This window comes from Convolutriloba macropyga, chromosome 4 (genome assembly GCF_964194025.1).
Source record: "Convolutriloba macropyga chromosome 4, txConMacr16.3, whole genome shotgun sequence".
Lineage (NCBI taxonomy): Eukaryota > Metazoa > Xenacoelomorpha > Acoela > Convolutidae > Convolutriloba > Convolutriloba macropyga.
In genome coordinates this window covers 40,178,134-40,203,423 of record NC_134471.1, presented here as the reverse complement: position 1 = coordinate 40,203,423, position 25,290 = coordinate 40,178,134, and the positions used below count along the sequence as shown (strand labels likewise).

General features: G+C 35.6%; 2 protein-coding genes across 3 annotated transcripts in view; one reads left to right on the top strand and one right to left on the bottom strand.

Moving 5' to 3' along the window:
- The window catches only part of LOC142337669 (polyadenylate-binding protein-interacting protein 1-like), a 509,163-nt gene that overhangs the window by 321,041 nt on the left and 162,832 nt on the right, over positions 1-25,290 (bottom strand). The window lies entirely within an intron of this gene.
- LOC142337667 (patched domain-containing protein 3-like) overlaps positions 1-25,290 on the top strand; it is a 72,686-nt gene that overhangs the window by 18,579 nt on the left and 28,817 nt on the right. The window contains exons 5-12 of the mRNA XM_075387083.1: positions 4,930-5,064; positions 10,086-10,103; positions 10,505-10,646; positions 11,013-11,228; positions 11,698-11,821; positions 12,128-12,300; positions 21,643-21,767; positions 22,155-22,281. Of these exons, the coding sequence (XP_075243198.1) occupies positions 4,930-5,064; positions 10,086-10,103; positions 10,505-10,646; positions 11,013-11,228; positions 11,698-11,821; positions 12,128-12,300; positions 21,643-21,767; positions 22,155-22,281 (1,060 nt within the window). The remainder of the gene's footprint in view (positions 1-4,929; positions 5,065-10,085; positions 10,104-10,504; positions 10,647-11,012; positions 11,229-11,697; positions 11,822-12,127; positions 12,301-21,642; positions 21,768-22,154; positions 22,282-25,290) is intronic.

The following is a 25,290-nucleotide window of genomic DNA, read 5'->3' as shown; positions in this document are numbered from 1 at the left end:
AGATCAATGATGTTGAAATGGATATTTTGTTGGGATAGTTTAATATGATATAGTGTTACCATAATATTCAGGTTTTGCATCTAGAATTGTTTTTGTTTGTTTAATTTTTGTTGCCTGTAGTGCCATTGTGCTCTTGGGGCCCGTCGTCGGATCTTCTTTAATGTTTTAAAAACATAATGGTTCAAGATAAGTTGACGCATTCAATTCAGTGATTATCATCATTCACGGATTTTTTTGTTTGACTCAATTATTTTTGCATATAAATTCTTTTGTTGTTGTGTAGTTGTTGGTACTTGTAGTTTATTGGTGTAGACCTCTTTGCAGTTCTACCTGATGGTTTAATGTCTAGCAAATTTTGTCCTTCTACTGTTTCTTATACCTACATGTTAGATAAGTGAAGTATCGATCGCTGTTTTCGAATAGAACCTTGCTTTCGTGGCCAATATAGGAATCAAATGTACTCCATCTAAACTTTTGATTATCGTTTCTATAGACAGTATGTGTTGTTGCTCAGATGATATGTCGATGCACAATATGTATTGCTGTTGCGTTTTTAAGGACCATGATTGAGTACAGCGAATTGTCATTCTGTAATGTGATCAATTCAGTGGAGAGGCAATTCGTTTGGTATTATGTCGCGAAGTTAGACTCTCTTTTATCAATTTGGCGTTTTTTTAACCTCGGATGAGAATTGAGGGAATCGGGATCTCAGAATTACAGTCGATGAATCTGAAATTGTGTTATTTTTCTGCGCTGCTTTTCACAGTACGTAGCGTCAGTTGAGAAGTACTCATAGTTCGTTTTCTCTGGTAAATTTATTCGTAAATGTCTCTTCCAACGTGCTTCTTCGTACAGCATTAAATTTGAAACGTTCAAATCAAGGTTTTTGGAGCGGCGTTTTAGTTGAGATAAATTAATGTGATATAGTGTAACCATAATATTCAGTTTTTGCCTATAGAATTGTTTTTGTTTGTTTGTTTGTGCTTGTAGTGTCATTGTGCTCTAAATGCACATCGTTGGGTCTCCTTTTTCGTATTTTTTTTAAAGCATTACGCTTCAAGATAAGTTCACACGTTCAATTCAGTAATTATCATTATTCACTGAGTTTTGTGTTTGACTCAATTGTTTTTGCATATAAATTCTTTTGTTGTTGTGTAGTTGTTGGTACTTGTAGTTTAGTGGTGTAGACCTCTTTGCAGTTCTACTGCAATTTGTTTTTGGCGTAGGTTCTAGACCAGATGGAGGTATCCTTAATCTGTAATGTTGACGACCCCAATTTTTACTTCTATTTCCCTTTGCAGTGCGCGGCTATAATAGACTGATGGTTTAATGTCTAGTAAATTTCGTCCTTCTACTGTTTCTTAATCTTACATGTAAGATAAGTGAAGTATCGCTGTTTTCGAATAGAACCTTGCTTTCATGGCCAATATAAGAATCGAACGTGCTCTCCCTAAGCCTTTGATTATCGTTTCTATAGACCAAAATGTGTTGTTGCTCAGATGATATTATGTAAGCGTTAATTTTCTAAAACTTGGTTTGCTTCGTCAGCACTAAGGTTTGTTGTAAGAGTTTCTTTTATATCAATTCCTGTGTACTCCCGACTGCGTTACGTTCCTCATTGATCATAGCAGCAGTCCTTATGGGACTTCTGCTTTCGATCGATGGCTGCTCCTTGCAACCTATCATACATTTGTAACTGAATGAGAAAGAATTTCGGAGCCCCGTGTTATTGCTCATGTTATTTCTTGAAATGATTTTCAAGAGGATTGTGGATTTGTTTCAATCATTGTAGGCTTTGTTTGGTCGCCATAAGTTTTATTTCTGTGTCAATTAACTTTATCACAAAAAAACGACAATTTTTGAATTTGTTTCTGAATTGTTAGATTAGTTTGTGGTTAGATTAGTTTTGGCTAACGAGACTTTGACTTGAACAACATTATAATTAGATTCACCTAGATTATTGATGAATTCGTTGTCACGACGATTAAGTGCGAAAAGCTTCATGCAGAACAGGCCTGAAAGTTGCGTGCAGTATCGAAATAATCAGAGGAAGAGCAGAATCGTTAGTGCTCGCTGCATCGGGTGATCCAGATCAATCAACAAAGGAACGAATGACTGCTTATGATGCTATTTTAGACATCAAATGAGCCAGTTGTCTGTTTCTCAAATGGACGTCCGAGAACATCGATATGAACTATATCTAGGGGATCTATCACAAAGATCTTATTTGTAATATTCACATCAATTCTTTTTGAATTTTTTCTTTTCTGGTACAAGTTATGCTTAAGAATTATTGTGTATTGATTTTGTGCCGACCAGAATTTTTCAGCTTCTTCGTATGCATCATCAAAAGTAATTTATCTGTTCCCGGTTGAGAACAAATCTCGCTCCAATTGAGTTCATTGATTAAATATGTTGATTATCCAAATTTTTGTGTGTTCCATATTGAACTTGCCAACGCTTATATAGAACTTGCAATGAACTTGCCAACGCTTATATAGGTAATTTTTCTTCAAACTAAAGGTCGTTGAATTCTTTTGGGTTGCCTCCCTCTGACATCTGCCTCCCTAGGGGTTATATTTGATCCCCAGGGGGCAACGACCATCATCAAGAAAAGAGGTCAGTTATTAATTACTTTGGTCATTTTTGTATTGGGATCAAAACTAAAAGTGACTGGGAAATTGTGAGACAATATAACCATATGCTTGCCCGATTCTGAGTTGCTCTTTCTTGAATCCATAAGCGGCATCAAAAGTGGCATTTGCTCGTATTTGTTTCAAATGCTTAAGATAGTGTTGCTTTCCGTCTACTATATCCAGGTCGTATCAGTCCGCCATGCCTGGCCGCTTTGTTTAAGAATTGAAGGTCGGAACTTGTGTTAACGATCTTGCAAACCGCCAGAAATGCATTTTTGTTTGTTTCTAATCAATTCTCTCAGAATTGATTAGAAACAATCTGAAAATTGCTCATCATTGAAATAATATCGGGAAAACTTATCATTCAATAGCCAAAACCAACCGCATTGCAGCAGGCTTATATGTATGGAAAATGATTGTCGGTGAGAGTTTTTTCAATTTTCTGTTGTGCAAAGAATCGTCGAATCATCATCTTATGAAGCGTTCCAGATTGTGCATTGTTTATTCCACATTGAACTTCAAGTGAGTTGGATGGCCCGTTCTGATGATCGATTCCCAGCTGGTTGAGAGAATGTCAGTGTAGTCCTCCGATGTTTACTTGAAAGAAGAATGTGTGGTCTGGAGACTCTATCTTGGCAGAAAGTCTCACTGATTTCTAATATGACCTTGCTTTCATGCCCAATATAGGAATCGTTAGTACTCTCCCTGAGCTTTTGATTATCGTTTCTCTAGACCAAAATGTGTTGTTGCTCAGATGATATGTCGATGCACAATTTGTATTGCTGTTGCGTTTTTAAGGACCATGATTGAGTACAGCAAATTGTCATTCTGTAATGTGATCAATTCAGTGGAGGCAATTCGGTTGGTATTATGTCGCCAAATTACACCCTCTTTTATCAGTTTGGCGTTTTTTAAGCCTCGGATGAGAATTGAGGGAATTGGGATCTCAGAACTACAGACGATGAATCTGAAATTGTGTTATTTTTCTGCGCTGCTCTTCATAGTACGTGTTGTCAGTTGAGAAGTAATCGTTGTTCGTTTTCCTGGTATATTTATTCGTTACCTTCTGTGCCAACGTGCTTCCTCGTACAGCATTGAATTTGAAACGTTGAGATCAATGATGTTGAAACGGATATTTTGTTGGGATAGTTTAATATGATATAGTGTAACCATATTATTCAGGTTTTGCATCTAGAATTGTTTTTGTTTAATTTTTGTTGCTTGTAGTGTCCTTGTGCTCTTGGGGCCCATCGTCGGATCTTCTTTAATGTTTTAAAAACATAATGGTTCAAGATAAGTTGACGCATTCAATTCAGTGATTATCATCATTCACGGATTTTTTTGTTTGACTCAATTGTTTTCGCATATAAATTCTTTTGTTATTGTGTAGTTGTTGGTACTTGTAGTTTAGTGGTGTAGACCTCTTTGCAGTTCTACTGCAATTTGTTTTTGGCGTAGGTTCTAGACCAGATGGAGGTATCCTTAATCTGTAATGTTGACAACCCCAATTTTTACTTCTATTTCCCTTTGCAGTGCGCGGCTATGCTAGACTGATGGTTTAATGTCTACTAAATTTCGTCCTTCTACTGTTTCTTATACCTACATGTAAGATAACTGAAGTCTATGGGATGTTTTATACAATTGAAATTTTGGATTGAATGGTAGGGATGATCAGCGTTTTTTCACGATAGTTCTAAGCATTATGGAATTCAGCAACGGGCAGGAACCGCTTTTCAGGGCAGATATTTGTGAATATCTGCCGCTTGTCAGGGCAGATATTCAGGGCAGACACGCGGTATATATATTTTTTTTGCCCCCCAGACGGAAATTGTTTTGATTATCTTTTTTGATAACCTTGCTTTTTGTTAATTTGTATAGTCTCACCTATAACTTTCTTTTACTGGCGTTCCCACTGAAGCGGAACTGGTTGTCAAGTTGGTTTTTTGTTGACACAATGCCTATCGTAACTGTTGCAAAGAAACGGCTTCGCTAATATTTCATTTCCTTGAACTTTATCTTGAAGCCTTTAAGTTTCTTATTGTGAAACTATACTATGGTTCATGTGCTAGCGGTGTCAGTAATGGTCTGTATAGGATGTACTGCCTCTTTTTTTTTGTGCACAAAGGAGCCCATTGTAATACCATATTGCTGATGTTTACACATGCAATAATCATAGGAGGTCTACTATGGGTAAAGTTGGTGTAGTGTATTTAGGGTGTTTTTGGCGTATGTAAATTGTACTGAAACCAATAAAACATTTACTAAATTTTGTTTATCTCCTTTTGGATTTCAGGTTTGATCGGGTGTGCTACGAAATGGGATCAGAATGTCTGCAGATGTCCATTCTCTCTCTGTGGTCCTACAGTCGCTACAAGGTTGAAAGACTCACCAAAGAGGATATCATCAAAGCCATCCAGGATTCCAAGGAGTAAGTTAGTTAGTGAAGGTTTTCAATTAAAAGGTAGACAAAAAGGAACTTAATATTGCTTACCGGGGAATATCAGCATTGATAGAAGCTTAAAAATAGTTTGTCGTGCGAACTTTGTTTGGTGGTCTTTTTTAATTTTAATCTGTAAGAAGCATTAATAAGGTTTTCTGAATCAAATACATACATTTTCACAATTAAAATTCAAATTAATAATCATTAGCGTGGTATGTAATACTCGTTGAATCAAGTATTCCATTTTGGATTTCAAAATGCAATTAAAAGTTATTCTACATTGGTTCTTTTGTTCATTCCCCCATTTGTCGAATTTCTCAAGTCCCCTCTCATTGGGTTAGTTTGAGGGAAATCTAGAAGAGATCTCCCCTTTTGTGGGCTACAAGTGTCCAGGACGCTATGTATTTTTGTTGTAAAATCTCTTCTGATACGAATCTCTGATCTCCCCTCCTATTGGGTGAGTCAAAAGCAAATTAAATCAATCAAATAGTCTCCTCTAATTGGGCATTTATTAGTTTTGTCGGCATTTGATAGTGTCAGTAACAGAAAGGCATTAGGGAAACCCTTGTTTACAGCAGAAATAAGAGTTAACCGAACTAATCTCTTGGTAGCTAAAAATAGAACGTTTTGGAAATTTTGTACGATCAATGGTTGCTATCGTTCAAAATTTTTACACCAAATCACAGCTTAGCTTATAGGGTTTACAGTTGCCAAGCTATGCCAAAATAAGCAAAATTGTTTTGTACCATTTTCACCAACAACTGTTTTTGGTTTTTAATAGCCGCGAAACGATGGCAAGGCGATTAATACTCTAATCGTGGTTTGATATAACTCGTCGTCTTTTTGGCGACTGCTCCACTCATCAGCTGCATTTGTTCTGCTCTCTTTGGATGCGTTTTTAGGTCATTGGTGTAACAAATTTTTTGATTTTATGATTTACTTCAGTTGCAAAATGACTTTTGATCTCTTATTAAATCTAAATTTAGAATGTCAAGTCTCAATGGAATTTAATAGAGGAGAACCAAACTAGATGATTTTGAGCTTTGATTTGAAGTACTTTAGCCTTTTTGAAGTTTGGGTAGATAACGATGTAATTGGAAATCAGAATTTCTGTTTGTTTGGTGAGCAACTTTTTCTCATTGGTGCCAGTACTTTTTTTGTAACTTAAGGCCTCAGCAGCCTCTTTCGCGGCTATTTGACGTCAATCTGTCGGCTATGTTTGTAAGATGCAATAATTGTCTCTGATTTTTAACAAACTGAGCAGTGATCTGATAATGTTCTCTTAACTATGTGACGTCAGCTAGTTCGTGTTCATAAATTGACTGCCAGCCTTTACAAGTTGAAAATGCAAGTACTACAACTTAAGTCTTTTGGCTCAAATTAGCTTTCAATTATTTAATATGACAAATTTTATCAATTTTTTTTAAATAAAACTTGCATTTTTTCAAGTATTTTGAAAATTTTTGTCGGCTTCTAGGTTTATCCAGCCTCGAGAGCCGAAGAACCTCCTCTAGGGTTTGATAGTAGGTTACTGTATAGTTTCTAAATGAAATAAATTGTTTTTAAAGATTTCAACACCTCGAACTTTAGCATTTTTTTTTACAAAACTTGCGTTTTTTTTTTCATTTTTTTAATATTTTTTTACATTTATTGTCATTATTCAGTTTTTTTCAGCGTAGCAGAAAATCTGCGTTAGGGTTTGATGAGGTACTGGAAAGTGTTTTTTGGCCATGGTTTATTTTTCAACTTTTATCATAAATTTTAGCAGTTTTTTTATGCAACTTGCAATTTTTTAGGTAACTTTTTAGGTTTCTCCAGCCTCAAAAGCCATATAAACTCATCTAGGGTTTGATTATAGGTTACTGCATAGCTTCTAGATGTAATTGAATGTTTTTCAAGATTTTAATATCAGCAATTCTTCAGTCACCAGGATCCTAGAGACCTCCTCCAAGGTTTTTTGATAATCTGTCGCGTAGTTTCTAGAGTTAAAGGATTGGTTGTCATTTTTTAATGACTCCAGCTTTAGCAATTTTTGAATAAATGTTAATTTCAAATTTTAGGAAAATTATTATGTTCCAAGTTTATGGATCTTTATGAGCCAGCAAATCTGTTTAAAGCTTGAAATAGGAAAACTGGATAGTCTCGTGAGACAATAAAATGGTTTTGAAGATTTTAATATTTTGAATTTTAACAACATTTTGGTAAAATTTGCGATTGTTTTCAAAATTTTTAAATATTTTTGTCCTTTTCTGAGTTTAACTATGATTACTGGCCACGGAAGCTTTTCAAATCTTGCAAATGGGTTACTTGACATAACTATAGAGACAAAAAATAGTTTTTAAAATTTTCACTGCGAAATCGGGAAGCTTTTTTTACTTTTTGCAATACTGCAATAATTTTCAAAATATCAGTTTTTTATTTGATTTATTTACTAACAAGGCTAGTTAACTAAAAGTTGCAGAGTCCAATCAAGCTAAAGCTAGCCTCACTAAACCTTGGCTTGCTACTGACGAAGCCAACAGCTCGCTGGTCGTTTGAGAGCAATTCGCCCGACGTTAGTTGTTTGTGTTTTAATTTCTAACTAATCTTGTAGAGTGAAGTGTTTAAATTTAGCGTTAAAATTTTTATTTGTTTAATTTATTTCAAAAAATTTGTGTAGTTTTTATGTTTACTGTAAACAAATTGGTGTGACGGTATGTTTCACAAAGTGGTTTCACAAGTTTCGCCGTAGGCATCAGGAATAATGTTATTGTTTTGTATTCTATATACAACAATTAATTTCCCTCTAGTGTGAATAACGAATAACAAAAAGTGGATTTTTTTTCAGGCCCCCAGCTTAGTGGGGATATAACTTTTACGGCCCCTCTCCCTAAGAGTACGGGATATTTTTCACATTGTAGGGTGCTGTAAAACAAAACATAATTTTAAAGTGTTGTTATAAAAACACGGTTGCACTGAATAAATCCCTAATTAGTTGATCAGAAGTTATTACAATTCTCGTATAGTTTCTAACATGAGTTTTGATGGTTTAGGTTTCACGATTAAAAATCTTTCTTAGTTGACCGGATTTCAAACAAAATGATGTTTTTTGTTATTTTCATTCTATCATGCTTTATAAATTATTTGAATATGCTACTTTTTGGTTTGACCTCAGACCTTTCGATATTATTTGTGGTTAACGTAAATGTCTCAGACGTACAAATATTTTTCTCGATTAGGGAACTTTTTTCACATGCACAGAAAGCAACACCAAGCGTATTCTTGCCATTAATATCAGAATTATTTGTTATAAAATTATTTTATATTATATAGAATTATTTGTTTTGGCCTTGGAGAAAAGATGGTAAAATGAGAGATCCAATTAGCCGGTTTTGTTTATATTTGAAATTTAGTTTTCTGCTGGTTGCAATGCTATTTTGCATTGACTTGAGTACTGATTTCCAATGCAAGCCAAATTCAGTAGATTTTTGTGTGCTCTTTGGGTTATTTACAAAACTAGATGGGAACCTGTGATAGAAATTTGGGAACATTGTTTTTTCTTTCTGAAAGAGGTTTTCGATTTTGTTTGTTATCTCAATGTTGCTTTTCGCGTATACTTTTGCGATTTTTTCGTTGAAGTATCTGTTTTTAATAGCTGCGTCAGCAATTCCAGGTGGCTCTTATAGCGCTCCTAATTTTTTTTTACAATACAAAGAATTTGAATTGTATTGGGGCGCTGTCTTTTTTAAAGATCTGTTCACACATTTTCATGATTTTTGAAGTCAAATTGGAGTGGTGATTTTGGTCACGCCGAAACAGGAAGTGGAGCTAAAATGCGAGTGGTTTTGCTGCGTGAAATTGTTCCACTCTAGTTTTAAAGTAGAGTGAGAAAACGGTGTTTGAACAAAAATTCGCTTTCTGGCTAGGGGTTTTTTGTTCACGTGCGGCAATTTCACTTTCATTTTAACTGTTTGTTTTCGATTTTCTCGATTGGATTTTTTTCTAAATGGATTTCCCAATCCATTCATAGTCCGTTCTAGGTCTCTTGTTTGTTTAGTCAATGAAAATTCTTTGAATTGTACGTCAGGACTTGTCCGGCTATGTTTTTTTTTCGTCGTCTGCATCGATGATTCTTACGATCTGACTTCTTGGAATTGACTTTTTCAATGACTTCAGTGACTTCTACTGCTTTGCAGTTAAAATTTGTGTTCATGACGTCATTTCTGCTTTTAGGTCAATTTCGTGACTTACCTCACTCAAAAAAATGACTTCTGAACTCACTTATCGGACTTACTAATTTACTAATTAAAGGTCAACAGTGTGCATCTAAGTAGTGCCAAACTTAGATGCCCTAATTCCCAAGTAATAGAGTCTTGAGTTTTAATATTGAATATTGATTTTGAAAAGCTCCATTAGGGGTTTTTCCTTGTAGAGCAAATGTGTCTCATAAAAGTGACAGTCCGAATCTAACCCAAAAAGTCTAGTGGTCTATTAAAAAGCTGGTGCTCGATCTGTCAATCTTATTTCTTTAGTTGTTTCAATTCATGGTAGGCCACAAGCGTCTATCGCGGCTATTTTTCGGCAATCTGCCGGCTTTGTTTCAATTATTTGACGATTAAGTGTTTAACACCAATGCAAATCTCCTCTTTAAAAATACTGTTTTTAAAATTTACTTATTTGTCTTCTCTTAAGATTCTTTAAGGTTGTTAAACTTTGTGTTACCTAATTTGTGCTTGCGACAGTTTTACGCTTCGAATCGTTCCCGGAAGTGCTGCTGCTGTTGAAAGTGGTAATTTAGGTCAGCTTTTCAAACCTATTCTGAGCTGAATTGCCGCATTTATTTGTTCTGACCTCCTATTTATTAATGAATTACTTGTCTCAAAAATTCTTCCACTTAGATTCAATTCGAGTTTGAGCTCAATTATTGACTTCGTAATCTAAATTAGCACCAGTGATAAAAACTTCCGATTTAAAAAACTCCGATTTAATTGATGCAAAGGTAGCAGGTTTTCTGTCTCTGCTCCTTGTAGATTCAACGTTACAGAAATGTAAGTTTCCAATAAAGCAGCAGAGCCCCCTTTTAACCTCTAAACCTCTTTGTTTCATTTCGCAGTTTAAATTCTATCAGTTTTTCTTTCTTGATTCTTGCATCTAAACTTTCCAGCTTTTGAATAATGCTTCAGCTACATTGAAACTGGTGCCGGAAAAGTTGGCCGTCTGGGCGTTTAGCCGACAAGGAAAAATTAAAAAAATTTTAGCCGACAGTTTAATTCTGTTTGGCCGATAGGTCAAAACAATCAGTTGTTTGTCCAATCATTGCAGATTGTGGCCTGCTGGTTGGCTAAAGTTCTCATTCTTAGTGTCGGTTTAATCCCCTGTCGCCCAAATCGACTATCAACATTAAACCTACCTGAAGTTCTTTTCTAATACTCTATTATTTTTTCTTAAGTTCTGACGACGAGGGATGGAGTATTGACGTGGAAGAGACAATGGGAGGAGTGACAAAGAATGCCGATCGAGTTATCGAAAAGGCGACTGCTCTGTCGCTTACTTACTTCCTTAAGACCAACAATGAGCTCCTCGACCCTGAAGTTAGTATTCAAGTAGCTGTCATGCTTATTCTATTCTGTTATGCATAGATATATGAAGAGTGGCATACAGAACTCATTGTTCATAAATGCTGCTTCAAAACAGGTTGTTTTTTAATAGAAGATCTAGATCAGAAATCGGAACAGTTTTATAATACCCAAAGCACAACAAAAAGGTTTTTGTCGCCACTCTTTCCGCTATTCGAATTTGAATCTCCAACATTTTCGAAGGAATAGACTCATCTTATTTTTAATAGTCATTGCTTAAGACACAATCTCATTGTTTTTGCCAGTTTTAGTGACCTGCGTTTTGTTTTTTGGTACTACAGAATTGCACGGAAGGAAAAGACATTTCATAATTTCTTTCAGCCCAAAATAGCGGAATGGGAGCAGAACTACCTTGACGAGTGCTCCAAAGGAATAGAGAGTGAAGGTTACACCCTGTATTACATGGCAGTGCGCAGTTTCAAGGACATTGGAGCAGGGGCTATTAAGGATGACCTGAGGTTTCTTGGAATGGGATATGTGTTGGTGGTTCTCTATCTGTTCCTTACATTGGGAAACCTCAACTGCCGAGATCACAAGGTAGAACGGGACTAAATTCTGCAGAGAGATAATTCCATGTAATGAAGAAATTAAGTTGGGTGTCAATTGTGTTGGAGTGACCCATTTTAAAATTTACCTGTTTAAAATGTGACATTTATAACCGTTTTGTTTCATTTCACAAAAATTATGCCAGTTATAATTAATTCGCAACTTGCGAAAGCGTTAGCAAACTCAATGGGAATATTGGGTTGTTTCAATTATTTGCTCAATGGGAATATGTTTCAAAGATTTGCTTTTGTCGAATGTATCATTCTATTTATTATTAAGTAAATTGTAAATTTGTGCTCTCGATCACTTGAAAAATTTGCCTCAATAACTTAGGTTAACTTATTAATTTTATTATTAATTTCTTAATTTCTAACTTTACTAATTCTTTGCTAGCTTTTCTTAATTTTCAACTTTTTGCCTCAATAATGTTTCAACACGGAAGTCTAACTGTTTGGTTTAGATCTTCGTTGCGTTGGCTGGAGTGATGTGCATTGTGATGTCAGTGGGCATCTCGTATGGTCTCTCCTCTGCTGTGGGAATTGCCGCTGGGCCTCTCAACCGACTGCTACCCTTTCTCCTCCTCGGTCATTATACTTTCATTGTTACTTATTTTCAAATCATCTCAAGTATTTCTTTTCTACGTTTTATTGTTATTCTACAATTTGCATCATTGTTCCCTTTCTTTTTAATTGGCAGGATCAGTGAGCTTACTACGAAAAAAAAAATCTACACATTTTTCTCCCTTTTCACACCAAAATTCTTGGTCTAACTTAACCGTTACTGACCTCAAACGTTTTCCTACCGCCTTTTTAAGCAGTGCTTTGGATGATCATATTATATAGAATTTGAGGAATATTAAGCTTCTCGGGCATTATCTTTTTGTTTATCAGGTATTGGAGTGGACAACATGTTTGTGTTTGTGGCTGCCCTGGAGAATCTGCACGGCAAGGAGAAAGATGGTGAGGTGAGAGACAAGATCGGCCTGATGGTCAAACATGCGGGAGTTTCAATTCTCATCACATCACTGACGGACGTGTCCGCCTTTGGTATCGGAGCTACCACGGTGAGAATTGGAAATATGTAATCGTTTCCGTTTTAGGACCGTAACACTAAGCTGAGCGAAGTCCTTATTAATAGCCGCCCTCATCTTCTCAGCCGGCTATTATAGCGCTCCTATTTTTTTTACAATTCAAAGAATTTGAATTGTATTGGTGCGCTGTGTTTTTACGACTCGAAGACGAGTATTGAGATTCTACAGGTTTTTACGACTCGAAGAGGAGTATTGAGATTCTACAGGTTTTTTTTAGCAGAAAGCAAGTTTGTTCTTGACTTGAATTTTGACTTCTTTTTGTTGGAGCATTTACCTCCGTTTTTGATTGTTGACTTCTGTTTTCGAACATTGGACTTTAACAGTAGCTTCGTTTGTAATGTATGGTAATTAGGAACTGCTGGTAATGTTCAAGGGGAAGAGGTCATTTTGAGATTTTTTGTTCCTATATAGGTCACCCCTAATTATCTAAATAAACTACACCGCACAACCCCCCACCGCCACCTATCTACCCCCCCCCCCCCCAACACCTACCCACGCACCCACCCCCCCCCCAACACCTACCTACCCCCCCACACCTACCTACCCCCGCCCCAACTTACCCCCCCCCCGTCTTCCCCCAGCCACCCTACCCCCAAAACTACCCCCTCCCTTACCTAACTACCCCCACCTACCCCCCCCCCCCCCCCCCAACTACCCCAGCACTACCCACCTCCCCAACATATCTACTCACCCACCCCTCCTAGCCCCCGCACCTAAAATATTGTCGGCATTTTTAAGACACTTTAATGTGGTTTGTTCATGACTTGAATTTTGACTTCTTTTTGTTCGAGCATTTACCTCAGTTTTTGATTGTTTTCGAACATTGACTTCTGTTTTCGAACATTGGACTTTAACAGTAGCTTCTCTTGTAATGTATAGTAATTAGGAACTGCTGGTAATGTTCAAGGTGAAGAGGTCATTTTGAGATTTTTGGTTCCTATATAAGTCACCCCTAGTTATCTAAACTACACCGCGCAAACCCCCCTCACCACCTATTTATCCCCCAACACCTACCTACCCCCCACCGCCCCCACCGCAATAAATTTCTTCATTTTTAGCTATTTGAGCGGACTTTTTTTAACCAAAGTAGTACATATTTCAGCGTCTTTTTGATAAATCCTGAACTGGTTACCTCTTTTTGACGTGAGGTGATTTTGTTTTACGAAATTGTTCGCATACTAATCCGATTTTGGCCGTTTTTGTCGAATTCTTCCAAGTTTTTTTTTGTTTGTAGTTTGAGTTTAAAAGGAGCCTCACAGCAAAGGTGCAACTGTTGTTTTACAACAAAGGAGCCTTGCATGGGTTGAATGTTGCTGCTTGTGTAATTTCATGTTTTAAATTGCGTACAAAAAATTTGACTCGTTTTATATGTAGGTGTAATATAGTTTTTTTTGTTTAGTTGGTTTTATGGGCTTCTTTTTTTTACTGATTTTTTTTGTTCTTAGTAGTCACTTTAGTAGGAAGCAATCGATTTAAAAGGTAATTCTTTCAGTAAGACGACTGTTCGAGACGTTTCCGGAATTCTCCCGGCTATGTTTTTTTTAAGATGTGTTCACACATTTTTCAATGACTTTGATCTTTCAAAACGGGATAAACAGGTAAAGCCCAGCGGGCATTAAGTTTCATCGGAGGCTCACAGTGGACTTTAGTATTCCCTCAAGTGCATTGTGGTGCAGCTGCTGGGATGGCCTTATTTTAAGGTTAAAAGGTCATTTTTAGGAGTTTTTCGGCTCAAAATGGTGCAAATTTTTATGTTTTTTGTGATTTTTTTTGTTTAGTCTTACGTTAAAGGTTTTAAAAGTTTTTGAAGGCCTTTTGCGAGACAAAATTGCTGGTTATAGCTATTTTATGGGCTATATGTTGTACTACAAACACAAACACACAAAATGATACTAATTTTTTGCAATTTTTTTCAGGTTTTCTGAAAATTTTTTCATTTTTGAGTTTTTTTAGCCCTAGGTGTCACGAAACCTTCTCTAGGGTTTGATTAGGGGTTTGATGATATATTATTGCACAGTTTCTATTGGTAATTGATCGGTTTTAAACTTTCTGACATCATGAATTTTAGCATTTTTTGACAAAAGTTGAAATTTTTTCATGTTTTTTGACAAATTTATTGTCATCATTCAAGTTGCTTGAGTCCCAGGGGCAAGAAAACCTCATCAGGGGTTGGATAATAAGTTACTGAAAGTTTTCTGGTTGCCATGGAGTAGGTTTCAACTTTTGAATATTACAAATTTTAGCAATTTTTTTGAACAATTTCGCTTTTTTTTCAGGTTTTTGAAAATTTTCATCATTTTTTTCAGTTTTCCAGTTTCAGGGACCAGGCAATCTCCTTTGAGCTTTGTTAATAGGGCACTGCAAAGTTTCTAGTAACAATGGAATGCTTTTTAATTTTTAAACGTCTCGAATTTTAGCATTTTTTTGATAAGATCTGCAATTTTTTTTTAATGTTTCCTAAAGTTTTTGTCAGTTTTTGATATTCGTCCATTCTCAAGTGCAAGAAAACCTATTCCACATTCTGATAAAGTTACTGCATGGTTTTCAGTTTCAATGGATTTGTTTTCAACAATTTAACATTTCGACTTTTAGAAGTTTTTATTGATAGATTTTGCTATTTTTTCGAGTTTTTTAAAAAATATTTGTATTTTATTTATTTTTTTTGCATCAGTAGCCAGGTAACCATATCCAGGGTTTGACAGTGTGTTATTAAATAGTTGCTAGAGGGCAATTGAATGACTTTCAACATTTTAATGGAACGAAATTCGAAGTTTGAAATTTTTTCTAAAAGTTATTGCCTATCGATCTGAGCCAATGAGTTTTTTAAAGCTTGGAATTGGGTTACTGGATAGCCTCGAGAGACACATAAAAAGATTCTGAAGCTATTTATATCACCATTTTCAGCAACGTTTCCCTATAATTTGCAATTGATTTTTTTTCTTAAATTTTTTGGTCATTTTCGAGTTAATCGATCTTCAAGCGCCAATGAATCATTTTCAGGTCTTGCAGATATAATACTGGACCGATTTCAGAAACAGAAATTCGTTTTGAACTTATTTTTGTAATAGATGGATTTAAAGGGAAACATTTTTGCCTTAGGTTTAAAAGATTCAAGATGTTTAGCAATGAGTTTGTTTTTGTTTAGTTTTGATTCTTTTAGTTTCTCAATTCTTTGATGATTTCTGTGTGCTGGCTGGCATTGTTCAATTGATCTGCTGGTCAGGTAGAGTACGTCTGAGTTTTTCTTTCAATTCTTTGAATTGTATTTCAGGACTTGTCCTGCTATGTTTTTTACTTCGTGGAATAAAAAATGTTTCGCTTTACCTCATTTTGCCGCTTTTTCAACATTTTGCGTGATATCTTTTTGACTTCTCTAGGCTAGTTTCTCTCTTTTCTCATTCTGCTAAAAGCGATTTTGAAAATCAGTTGCTCAGCGAAGCAATTCAAAATGAACAGAGTCAGTATAAGAAATTGAAGTCAGAAGTAGAAACGGGATAAACCCATAAAGCCCAATTTTAGATGCCCGCTATTTGAACGACGTTCCTATAAGTCTTAGTTACCATCTCTAATGCTTATTGCTATTGATAGTATTCCCTGTAGCCTCTCTCTAAGAAACAGAAGTACGTTATGTTCAACTACGAATTGCCATCAAAATAAATCGGACTTAAAAAATGTTTTTGTACAAAAATTTTTCTTTTCAATGTCTTCTATTCTTTCAATCCCAATCATGCTTATTGGAATCAACGGCGTCTATTTTCCGGCAATCTGCCGGGTATGTTTGGCTATGTAATGGAGTTTTTTTGTTAAAAAATGTTTTCAATTTCCCTTTCTGAAAATTCAACGACCAAGATGGGTAATCCAGCCATAGGGCAATGGATAAGACGCAAAAAGACAGTTGTGAAAATATCCAAATTTCTCCGCTCTAATTACTATAAATAGAAGTTTGTAGCAATCTTGTTGGTCTTTTGACGGAGTTTTTCTTACTACCGACTTTTGGTCTGACCATTTGACCAAGATTAGCATAACAGGTAAAGCCTGGAGCCTTACTAGTCTCTAGGTACATGATTAACTGAAACTGTTGGAGACATAAATTCGTGGTGTGACGGGCGATTCTTAAAGTTTGATCCCCACTCCTCCTCGTCCACCTCAAGCTAGGCCCCTCTGACCCCCACCCACTCTGCTTGTCACGCACCCCTCCTCCCCCCACCCCAAAAAAAGCCTCCCGCCACTTTTCCACTTTTGTCTGACGGATTTGAATTTTAGTCTACAGGAACCTTACTAACTCGTAAAGCCGGAGGGAGTTAAGTACCATTCCTTTTCCTTAAGAACATTATGAATGTCTTAGTGTGTGTGGTTCAACTGAATTGCAGTGGAGGCATATTTATCTAGCGTGAAGGGAAATTTTGAGATTTAACCACCCCACATTTTTTGCCTCTCCCATCCGATGGATTGCCTGGTCTCGACACAGTGAGTGCAGTCACCTTGCGTTTAAACCAGGTAGTTCCAAAGCCAACCTCTCATCACTCATTGGAAAGCAGTTAATTTTTTGTTATTTGGTTGTGTTTAATAACCGCCGTCAGCCTCTCAAACGGCTATTATTTAGGCGCTCTCCTTTTTACAATTCAATGAATTTGAATTGTATTGGGGCGCTGTCTTTTTTTCGAGATCTGATCACACATTTTCATGATTTTTGATGTCAAATTGGAGTAGTTTATTTTGGTCACGCCGAAACAGGAAGTGGAGCGAAAAAGCGAGTGGTTGTGCGGCGCGAAGTTTTTTTGCGAAAACTTGCGAGTGAGAAAACAGTGTTTGAACAAAAATTCCCTTAGTCGCTAGTGATTTTTTTGTTCACATGCGGCCATTTCACGTTGATTTTTACGGTTTTTTCGATTTTTTGGATCGGATTTTTTTTCTAAATGGTTTTCCCATTGCATTCATAATTCACTCTAGGCCTAGTTTTTTGTTTGAACCAAATTTTCTTTTCTCGCTAATGGTTTTTTGTTCACATGCGGCCTCTTGACATCGATTTTCTGTTTTTTTTATTTGATCTGATTTTTTAGAAAGGGTTTTCCCAATTCATTAATAGTCCTTTCTAGGTCTGGTTTTTTTAGTCAATGACAATTCTTTGAATTGTACGTCAGGAATTGTCCTGAATTCTCCTGCTACGTTTTTTTTTTATAATTCGCTTTACCTTTTGATCACGTTTTTTGTTTTACATAAATCACGACTTTCACGTTTGACTTCTGTCTTACCTCACTCACTGTTTCAACTGACTGGTCTTTAAATCCATTCAATCAATTAATTAGGCAAGATAGTGAATACAGTCAAGGTCAAAAGATCAAAATCAAAAGAGACTGGATAAAGCCCGGTCATTAAGTCATTGAGAATTAGGTTATCAAAGTTCATTAGAGTGTTTGCTAGCTGACATTTGTTAGTAAGCTTATTAGTTTTGCAGTTCAGAAGATGAATCAAGTATAGTTTTAGAATCCAACTGAAACTGTGCGCCGAATTAGGACACTATTTGACACTGAACAAATTTTGTCAATTTATCTCTTCTTTTTTCTTTTTCTGTTTCAATCCCGATGGGCATCAAACGCGTCAACGGCAATCTGCTAGCTATGTTTGACTTATCTAGTTTGGTTTTATCCTTGGTTCAATGTGCTCAGTTGGGATATAAAGGGAAGTTGATCGACAAAACCATCTAAATCGAAATTTCACCTTCGTTTTTTTATTTTCTTCACCTTTTGTTCAAAAGGACGAACGTCGTCGTTCGTCATGTTCGTCTTCTATTTACAATCTTAGTGAAAGCCATGGCAATCAGTCGAGGCCATTTGCCGAGTTCCGGATGACCCAACAGCGATTTTTCAATCGATGACTCGTTACCCTGTCTAACAATTGGTGTTCACCCTACTCCCTTTGTAGCGAGTGCTCCCTTTCATTGCTATTTACAACATGATTGCAGTTAATACCTGTCGTCAGTCTCTCAACGGCTGTTGTTTAGGTGCTCTCCTTATTATAATTCAAAGAATTTGAATTGATTTGGTGCGCTGTCTTTTTGCGACTCAAAAAGTATTGGTTTTCTTGAGGTTTTTAAAACCTGAAGTACTGTGTGTTCAGTGATAATTTGACCTAAAATCAAAAGTGAGTTCATTACTCCGTAGACTAATTTTTGCTGAGCAAGAGAGGGTTTTTGCTGCGTTGAATGAAGTGATTTTTCTTGAATTTGAAGAGTTTTTAACAGAATGGTGTATATGTTCAACCGTTTTTCGCTCTGTTTGGCTCATTTTTCGCGCGTAGTTAAGGTTTTTCAACAGTGATTTTCACATTTCATATTGCTTTTTGATAATAAATGTTTCTATGTTTTCAGTTCAAATCTCTTCCCTGTGTCTGTTTTCCTAATAAATTTCAATTTTAAATGGCGATGAGATTCTATAAAGATATCGCCAAACTTAAGTTTTGGATTTCTGCGAGGACATAGTTTTACTTTCTTCGTGGCTATAAATTTAGTTTTCAAATTCTTAAATTCATTTCAGTTTCTAATAGAATCTACTTTCCGCAGAGTTTCTGCGATTTCTTCATTCGTTACAATTGTTAGTCGTATCAGGTTTTTGAGTTTGTCAGTTTTTGTCCATTAGTATTGTAGAGTTACGCTTTTTCAATTTTTCACGCTGAATAAATTTTGTTCTGAAGATTTAGTGATGTTTGTTTCTTAATCATGCCTTAACTGTTTTTTGCTTGCTCCAATGATATCATTGCTAAAATTTCCCTCCTTTGGACAGGGTTAGAATTTTTTATCAATTATAATTTTATCAATTTTTTATCAGTTAATAAAAACTTCGGCGGGACAAATAAAAACTTCAATGAAAAAGAATGATGGTTGCGGGTTGATGCGGGATGCAGGATGATTGACATTTTGTTGTTGATGTTTTGTAAAGGTTTGAAGCCTCAAGCTTCTGGAGTTCTTCCGGCTGGCTGTCGAATTGAGAATGGTGATTTTAATCACGGTTGAGTACTAGGAACAAAAAAGAAGTAGTTTTTGCAGCGTGAAAAATTTCGAACTCTTTTTAAAGTGAAGCGAGAAATCAGTGTGTAAACGGATTATGTTTTATGACTGAACTTTTTTCACGTTGGATAGTTTGACATCCATTTTCGCCGTTTTTCTCTTCATTTTCTGCAGGAGTTTCTACAAAAGTGACACTTGTGTTCTCATAATGCGTAGTTTTAGTTGTTTTAACCCTCTTTTTGGGCATTTTTATTTTAATTTACAGATTTGAATTGAAATCCAGTCGTTGTAACGACTTTTGACAATACATATTTTCATAAAATGTTAGCCGTTTTTTTATTTTTCCACCTTTTTTGTTTGTCTGTTGTTATATCATTTTGTGTCAATACGTTTAGCTATAATTAGCTATCTCTGAGTTATATTTGAGTCTGTTTGAAATTTTTGTTTATCTGAAGGCTTTCACGACTTGATACCACTTGTTCTTATTAAAAAAATTTTTGATTTTTTTTTGTCCTTTTTGTATCTTTTTTGTTGTTCTGTCTATTGATCTCTAAAAGGACAGGTCTGTGTGAACTTTGATTCAAAATTTGTTATCCAACGAGTTCATAAATAGTAATTGTTTCAACACCACTTGTTTTCAAAAATTTTGTGATTTTTTTCTTGTTTGCGAGTTCTTGTAGATATTTTGGTTGTTCTGTTGCTCAGTCTCATTGATGACAGGTCTCAAAGTTCTTTAATGAGTGGTATCTGACTTTTTTTAATCATTTGATTTTATGTCGAGCAAATTTCAATTCGAACTTGATTTTTTTCAATAATTATTCGTGAATTTTTGTTTTTTTAGCCACATTTGTCGTGTTTTTGTCATTTAGTAAGAAATACAGGTCTCAATAAGGCTCATTATTGAGTTATGTTTGAGTTTACTTGTTTCGTCTGCTTACATGTAACAAATTGATTTTTTTTGCATAATTTTGACAAAACCTGGTTTTTAAAAGGAGCAATTTTTAGAGTTTGCCAGTTTTGAAATAGTTTTCGTTGTCCTGTCAATGGTCTCATTTGATCTCGAGAGAGAATGCAGTTAAGGATCTGAGTTTATTGCTGATAATTTTACTGGCTTCGAGAAGATTTTTCGAAAACGTTCGAGTTTTTGATTGGCACCAAAATTTGGTTTACCTAAATTTATATGCTTTTTATCGATGGATAGTGCGATTTACGTTGAATACTTCATTTTTTTTAGTGGCTTGATTTTGATTTTTCATCTTTCTCCTACTTTGTCTCAGTGGTTTTCTACAAAGTTGGTGTTTGCTGTCTAAACTACCCAGTGTGAAGGTATTTTGAGATTGAATTTGTCGGGGATAATAACACTACTTTTTTAAACGAAATGAATTAAATTTGTATTTTTGTGTTTTGTTTACTTTCGTGTTCGTCTTGCTTATTTATTGTCTGTTACCGGAAGTTGTTCTCTGAAGGAGGCTGGTAGTGTGTTTTTCAGTTGCTTCAATTCTTTGAATTGTAATTCAGGAGTGCTCCTGCTAAGTTTTATTTTCATCCTACCTTTCGATCGCGTTTTTCGTTTTGCTTAAGTCAAAATTTTCACGTTTGACTTTTGACTTACACCACTCACTGTTTCAACTGAATGGAATTTAAATTCTTTCACTCATTGAATTGCGCAATGCAGTGAATTCCGTCAAGGTTAATAGAGCAAAATCAAAAGAAATGGGTTAAACCGATAAAGCCCGGGTACTAAATCTTAGTATAGTTTATTTTGTTAAAGTTCATTCGAGCGAATGCTAGCTGACATTTAAAAGCTGAAGAAAGTATAATTTTAGACTCAAACTGAAACTGCGCATCAAATTAGAACACTTTGACACTTGGAAGAACATTTTGTCAATTGGAGTCTCTTCTTTTTTCTTTTTCTGTCTCAATATCCTGAAGTGGGGTCCCGTCAATGGGGTGAACGGCGGCTATCTGCCGGTTTGTTTTTCAGTTCGGGTGGTGCTATTTCTGGGACTACATTTTGAAAAAATTTTTGTTGGATGCGATTGTTGGTTGAATCGTTAATGTTCCTTTAAGTTAATGTTCCTTTGAGTGATTTTTGTCATGCTACTTAAATTTAATTGTGGTTTTGTATCGTTCACATTGTGTTAATGTTTCGTACTGATTAACTATTTCTCTACGTCGGAATTCAGTGTTCTTTTTAAAAACATTTTGGTTGACGACCAAGTTTACCCATGAAAGCAGGTTCACTGTTAGGTTGTTTTTGTTCTTTCAATTGCGATTCTTAATGTGGATATACGGAGTTGGCTAATGTTTAGATCATTCCTTCGCTTCGCTCCTTCTGTCTCTTCTCAGCATACGGAGTGGTCGGAGTGTTCTTCATCACCCTCTTCTTCTTCACTGGGGTCCTCACCTATGATCAAATGAGGAAACAAGCTAACAGGTACTATATTTATTGTTGAGTTTTCCATCACAGTCCTGATCGCAAACAAAGGCTCCTATGCGCACTGTCGTTATCGTGGGGCGGGGGGAGGAGGGGGAATTCTTCGTGAAGAATAAAGCTGTGATCTTAGTAATCAAATATAAACCTTGGACAGAAAAGTTGATTACGCTTTTGTCCAATGGCTCGTGGCTAGCTATGCTTCGTGGAGACAGCATTTCAGATCAAGTAAACCAGAGAACAGACCAAAACAATTATTGTTAACAACCTCTCTCTGAACAACCATCAAAAATGACATTGACCTGACCTTTATTCCTAATTTTTGATAGTGTGTTCAATAATATTTGTTTTCTGTATGGTAGGTTCTGATTGTGCTGTTTGGTTCTTCAGGTTTGCCTGTTTGTTTTGCTGCAAGCTAGACAGTGAGTATGAACCTAATGCCTGCAGTTTGAAACCCCTCTCCTATCGCGTGTTTGACGAATTCATCAGCAGAGCCCTCTCCAAAATGCCCGTCAAGGTAAACTTTGGATTTATTGAGTCTGTTTGTTTTTTCATTCATAAATATTTACATAATGTATATAAATCGCTATTCGGAAGAGAGGAATAAAAAGGAGGAAGTTCGAAAAGGAGGAAGTTCAAAAATTCAACCTTTTTCTTCCAAACTAATTAAAAATTTTAAAATTTAACTTCACAGATCGATTCAGTTTTGAAAAACCTTCTATTGATTGAATGCTTTTCCTCTTGTACTTCTCGCGAAAGACTTATTGGCAACAGACTTCTTCAGAAAAAATGATTCTAAACTGATTTTAAATCATATTGTCTTTTCATGCTTGCACAACAGAGTACTTTTTTCGTTAAGCAAAAAGAAAGTCGAAATTCCCAGTTGGGCAAACGCAGTTTTTTAAATCATTTACCTAATTAATGTGATTTGGCCTCTTTCATAATTTAAATTAAATTCTAATTAAGTGAGATCGCCAGAATTCAAAAACGAAAAATCGTCATGCATTCGGCTATTTTTCATGTAAAAAGGTAGCAAATCTCAGCAATTTTTATCTAAGTAAAAATTTTAGAAACAATAAATAATCGACCCAAGTTTGCACAGAGCTTGACGAATAACTAAATATATAATTATCAAAACTGACGGCAGTGACAACTATACTCATTACAGTGCAGAGGTATACCCAAATCGTCACGGGCAGATATGCCCGATGTGTGTATCTCGTGTTCGTTTTTACTATGTTAATACATTGAAAGTAGAACAATATTGCGGAAAATAGCTACTTTAGCAGAAACCGGCAAAATGGTAGGGAATATCGTATCCCGTGTTCGCAAAAGTGTTCTAATTTTAGCCGCGAAATACAAGTATAAACTCGATAACCTATTTTTCGCGCGAGTTGTATCACGCATCCGCTCAATTTACGTATCGATTTTTTGCACGCAATGTAGCTCGATTTCGCATATAATCCGCAATTAAGTCTAAATTAATTACTACTTATTTAATTAAGCCTTAATTATTACTACTAGTAGTACTTTATTACTACTTTATTACTACTTATAGTACTTTGTTACTACTTAGTACTACTTATTAGTACTATTTATTACTACTTATTAAAATTGACCTGTCCCACATTGATATACAAAGCCTTTGATGTGCGAGGGGTCCTCACCTATGATCAAAAGAGGCAACAAGCTAACAGGTACTATATTTACTGTTGAGTTTTCCATCACAGTCCTGATCGCAAACAAAGGCTCCTATGCGCACTGTCGTTATCGTGGGGCGGGGGGGGGGGGAGGAGGGGGGAATTCTTCGTGAAGAATAAAGCTGTGATCTTAGTAATCAAATATAAACCTTGGACAGAAAAGTTGATTACGCTTTTGTCCAATGGCTCGTGGCTAGCTATGCTTCGTGGAGACAGCATTTCAGATCAAGTAAACCAGAGAACAGACCAAAACAATTATTGTTAACAACCTCTCTCTGAACAACCATCAAAAATGACATTGACCTGACCTTTATTCCTAATTTTTGATAGTGTGTTCAATAATATTTGTTTTCTGTATGGTAGGTTCTGATTGTGCTGTTTGGTTCTTCAGGTTTGCCTGTTTGTTTTGCTGCAAGCTAGACAGTGAGTATGAACCTAATGCCTGCAGTTTGAAACCCCTCTCCTATCGCGTGTTTGACGAATTCATCAGCAGAGCCCTCTCCAAAATGCCCGTCAAGGTAAACTTTGGATTTATTGAGTCTGTTTGTTTTTTCATTCATAAATATTTACATAATGTATATAAATCGCTATTCGGAAGAGAGGAATAAAAAGGAGGAAGTTCGAAAAGGAGGAAGTTCAAAAATTCAACCTTTTTATTCCAAACTAATTAAAAATTTTAAAATTTAACTTCACAGATCGATTTAGTTTTGAAAAACCTTCTATTGATTGAATGCTTTTCCTCTTGTACTTCTCGCGAAAGACTTATTGGCAACAGACTTCTTCAGAAAAAATGATTCTAAACTGATTTTAAATCATATTGTCTTTTCATGCTTGCACAACAGAGTACTTTTTTCGTTAAGCAAAAAGAAAGTCGAAATTCCCAGTTGGGCAAACGCAGTTTTTTAAATCATTTACCTAATTAATGTGATTTGGCCTCTTTCATAATTTAAATTAAATTCTAATTAAGTGAGATCGCCAGAATTCAAAAACGAAAAATCGTCATGCATTCGGCTATTTTTCATGTAAAAAGGTAGCAAATCTCAGCAGTTTTTATCTAAGTAAAAATTTTAGAAACAATAAATAATCGACCCAAGTTTGCACAGAGCTTGACGAATAACTAAATATATAATTATCAAAACTGACGGCAGTGACAACTATACTCATTACAGTGCAGAGGTATACCCAAATCGTCACGGGCAGATATGCCCGATGTGTGTATCTCGTGTTCGTTTTTACTATGTTAATACATTGAAAGTAGAACAATATTGCGGAAAATAGCTACTTTAGCAGAAACCGGCAAAATGGTAGGGAATATCGTATCCCGTGTTCGCAAAAGTGTTCTAATTTTAGCCGCGAAATACAAGTACAAACTCGATAACCTATTTTTCGCGCGAGTTGTATCACGCATCCGCTCAATTTACGTATCGATTTTTTGCACGCAATGTAGCTCGATTTCGCATATAATCCGCAATTAAGTCTAAATTAATTACTACTTATTTAATTAAGCCTTAATTATTACTACTAGTAGTACTTTATTACTACTTTATTACTACTTATAGTACTTTGTTACTACTTAGTACTACTTATTAGTACTATTTATTACTACTTATTAAAATTGACCAGTCCCACATTGATATACAAAGCCTTTGATGTGCGAGGGATTTTTCGGGAAAAAATCAGTTTTTGTGGTTGCATGTATTTAAAGTACTTTAAAGATTTGAAAGCTTCAATTAAATCTTTATAAAAGTGCTTATTGCATGCTCAAAACGCGCACGAATAATAGAGACCTAAATTGAGCGGAAACGTACTACAAGATTTGTTACCTA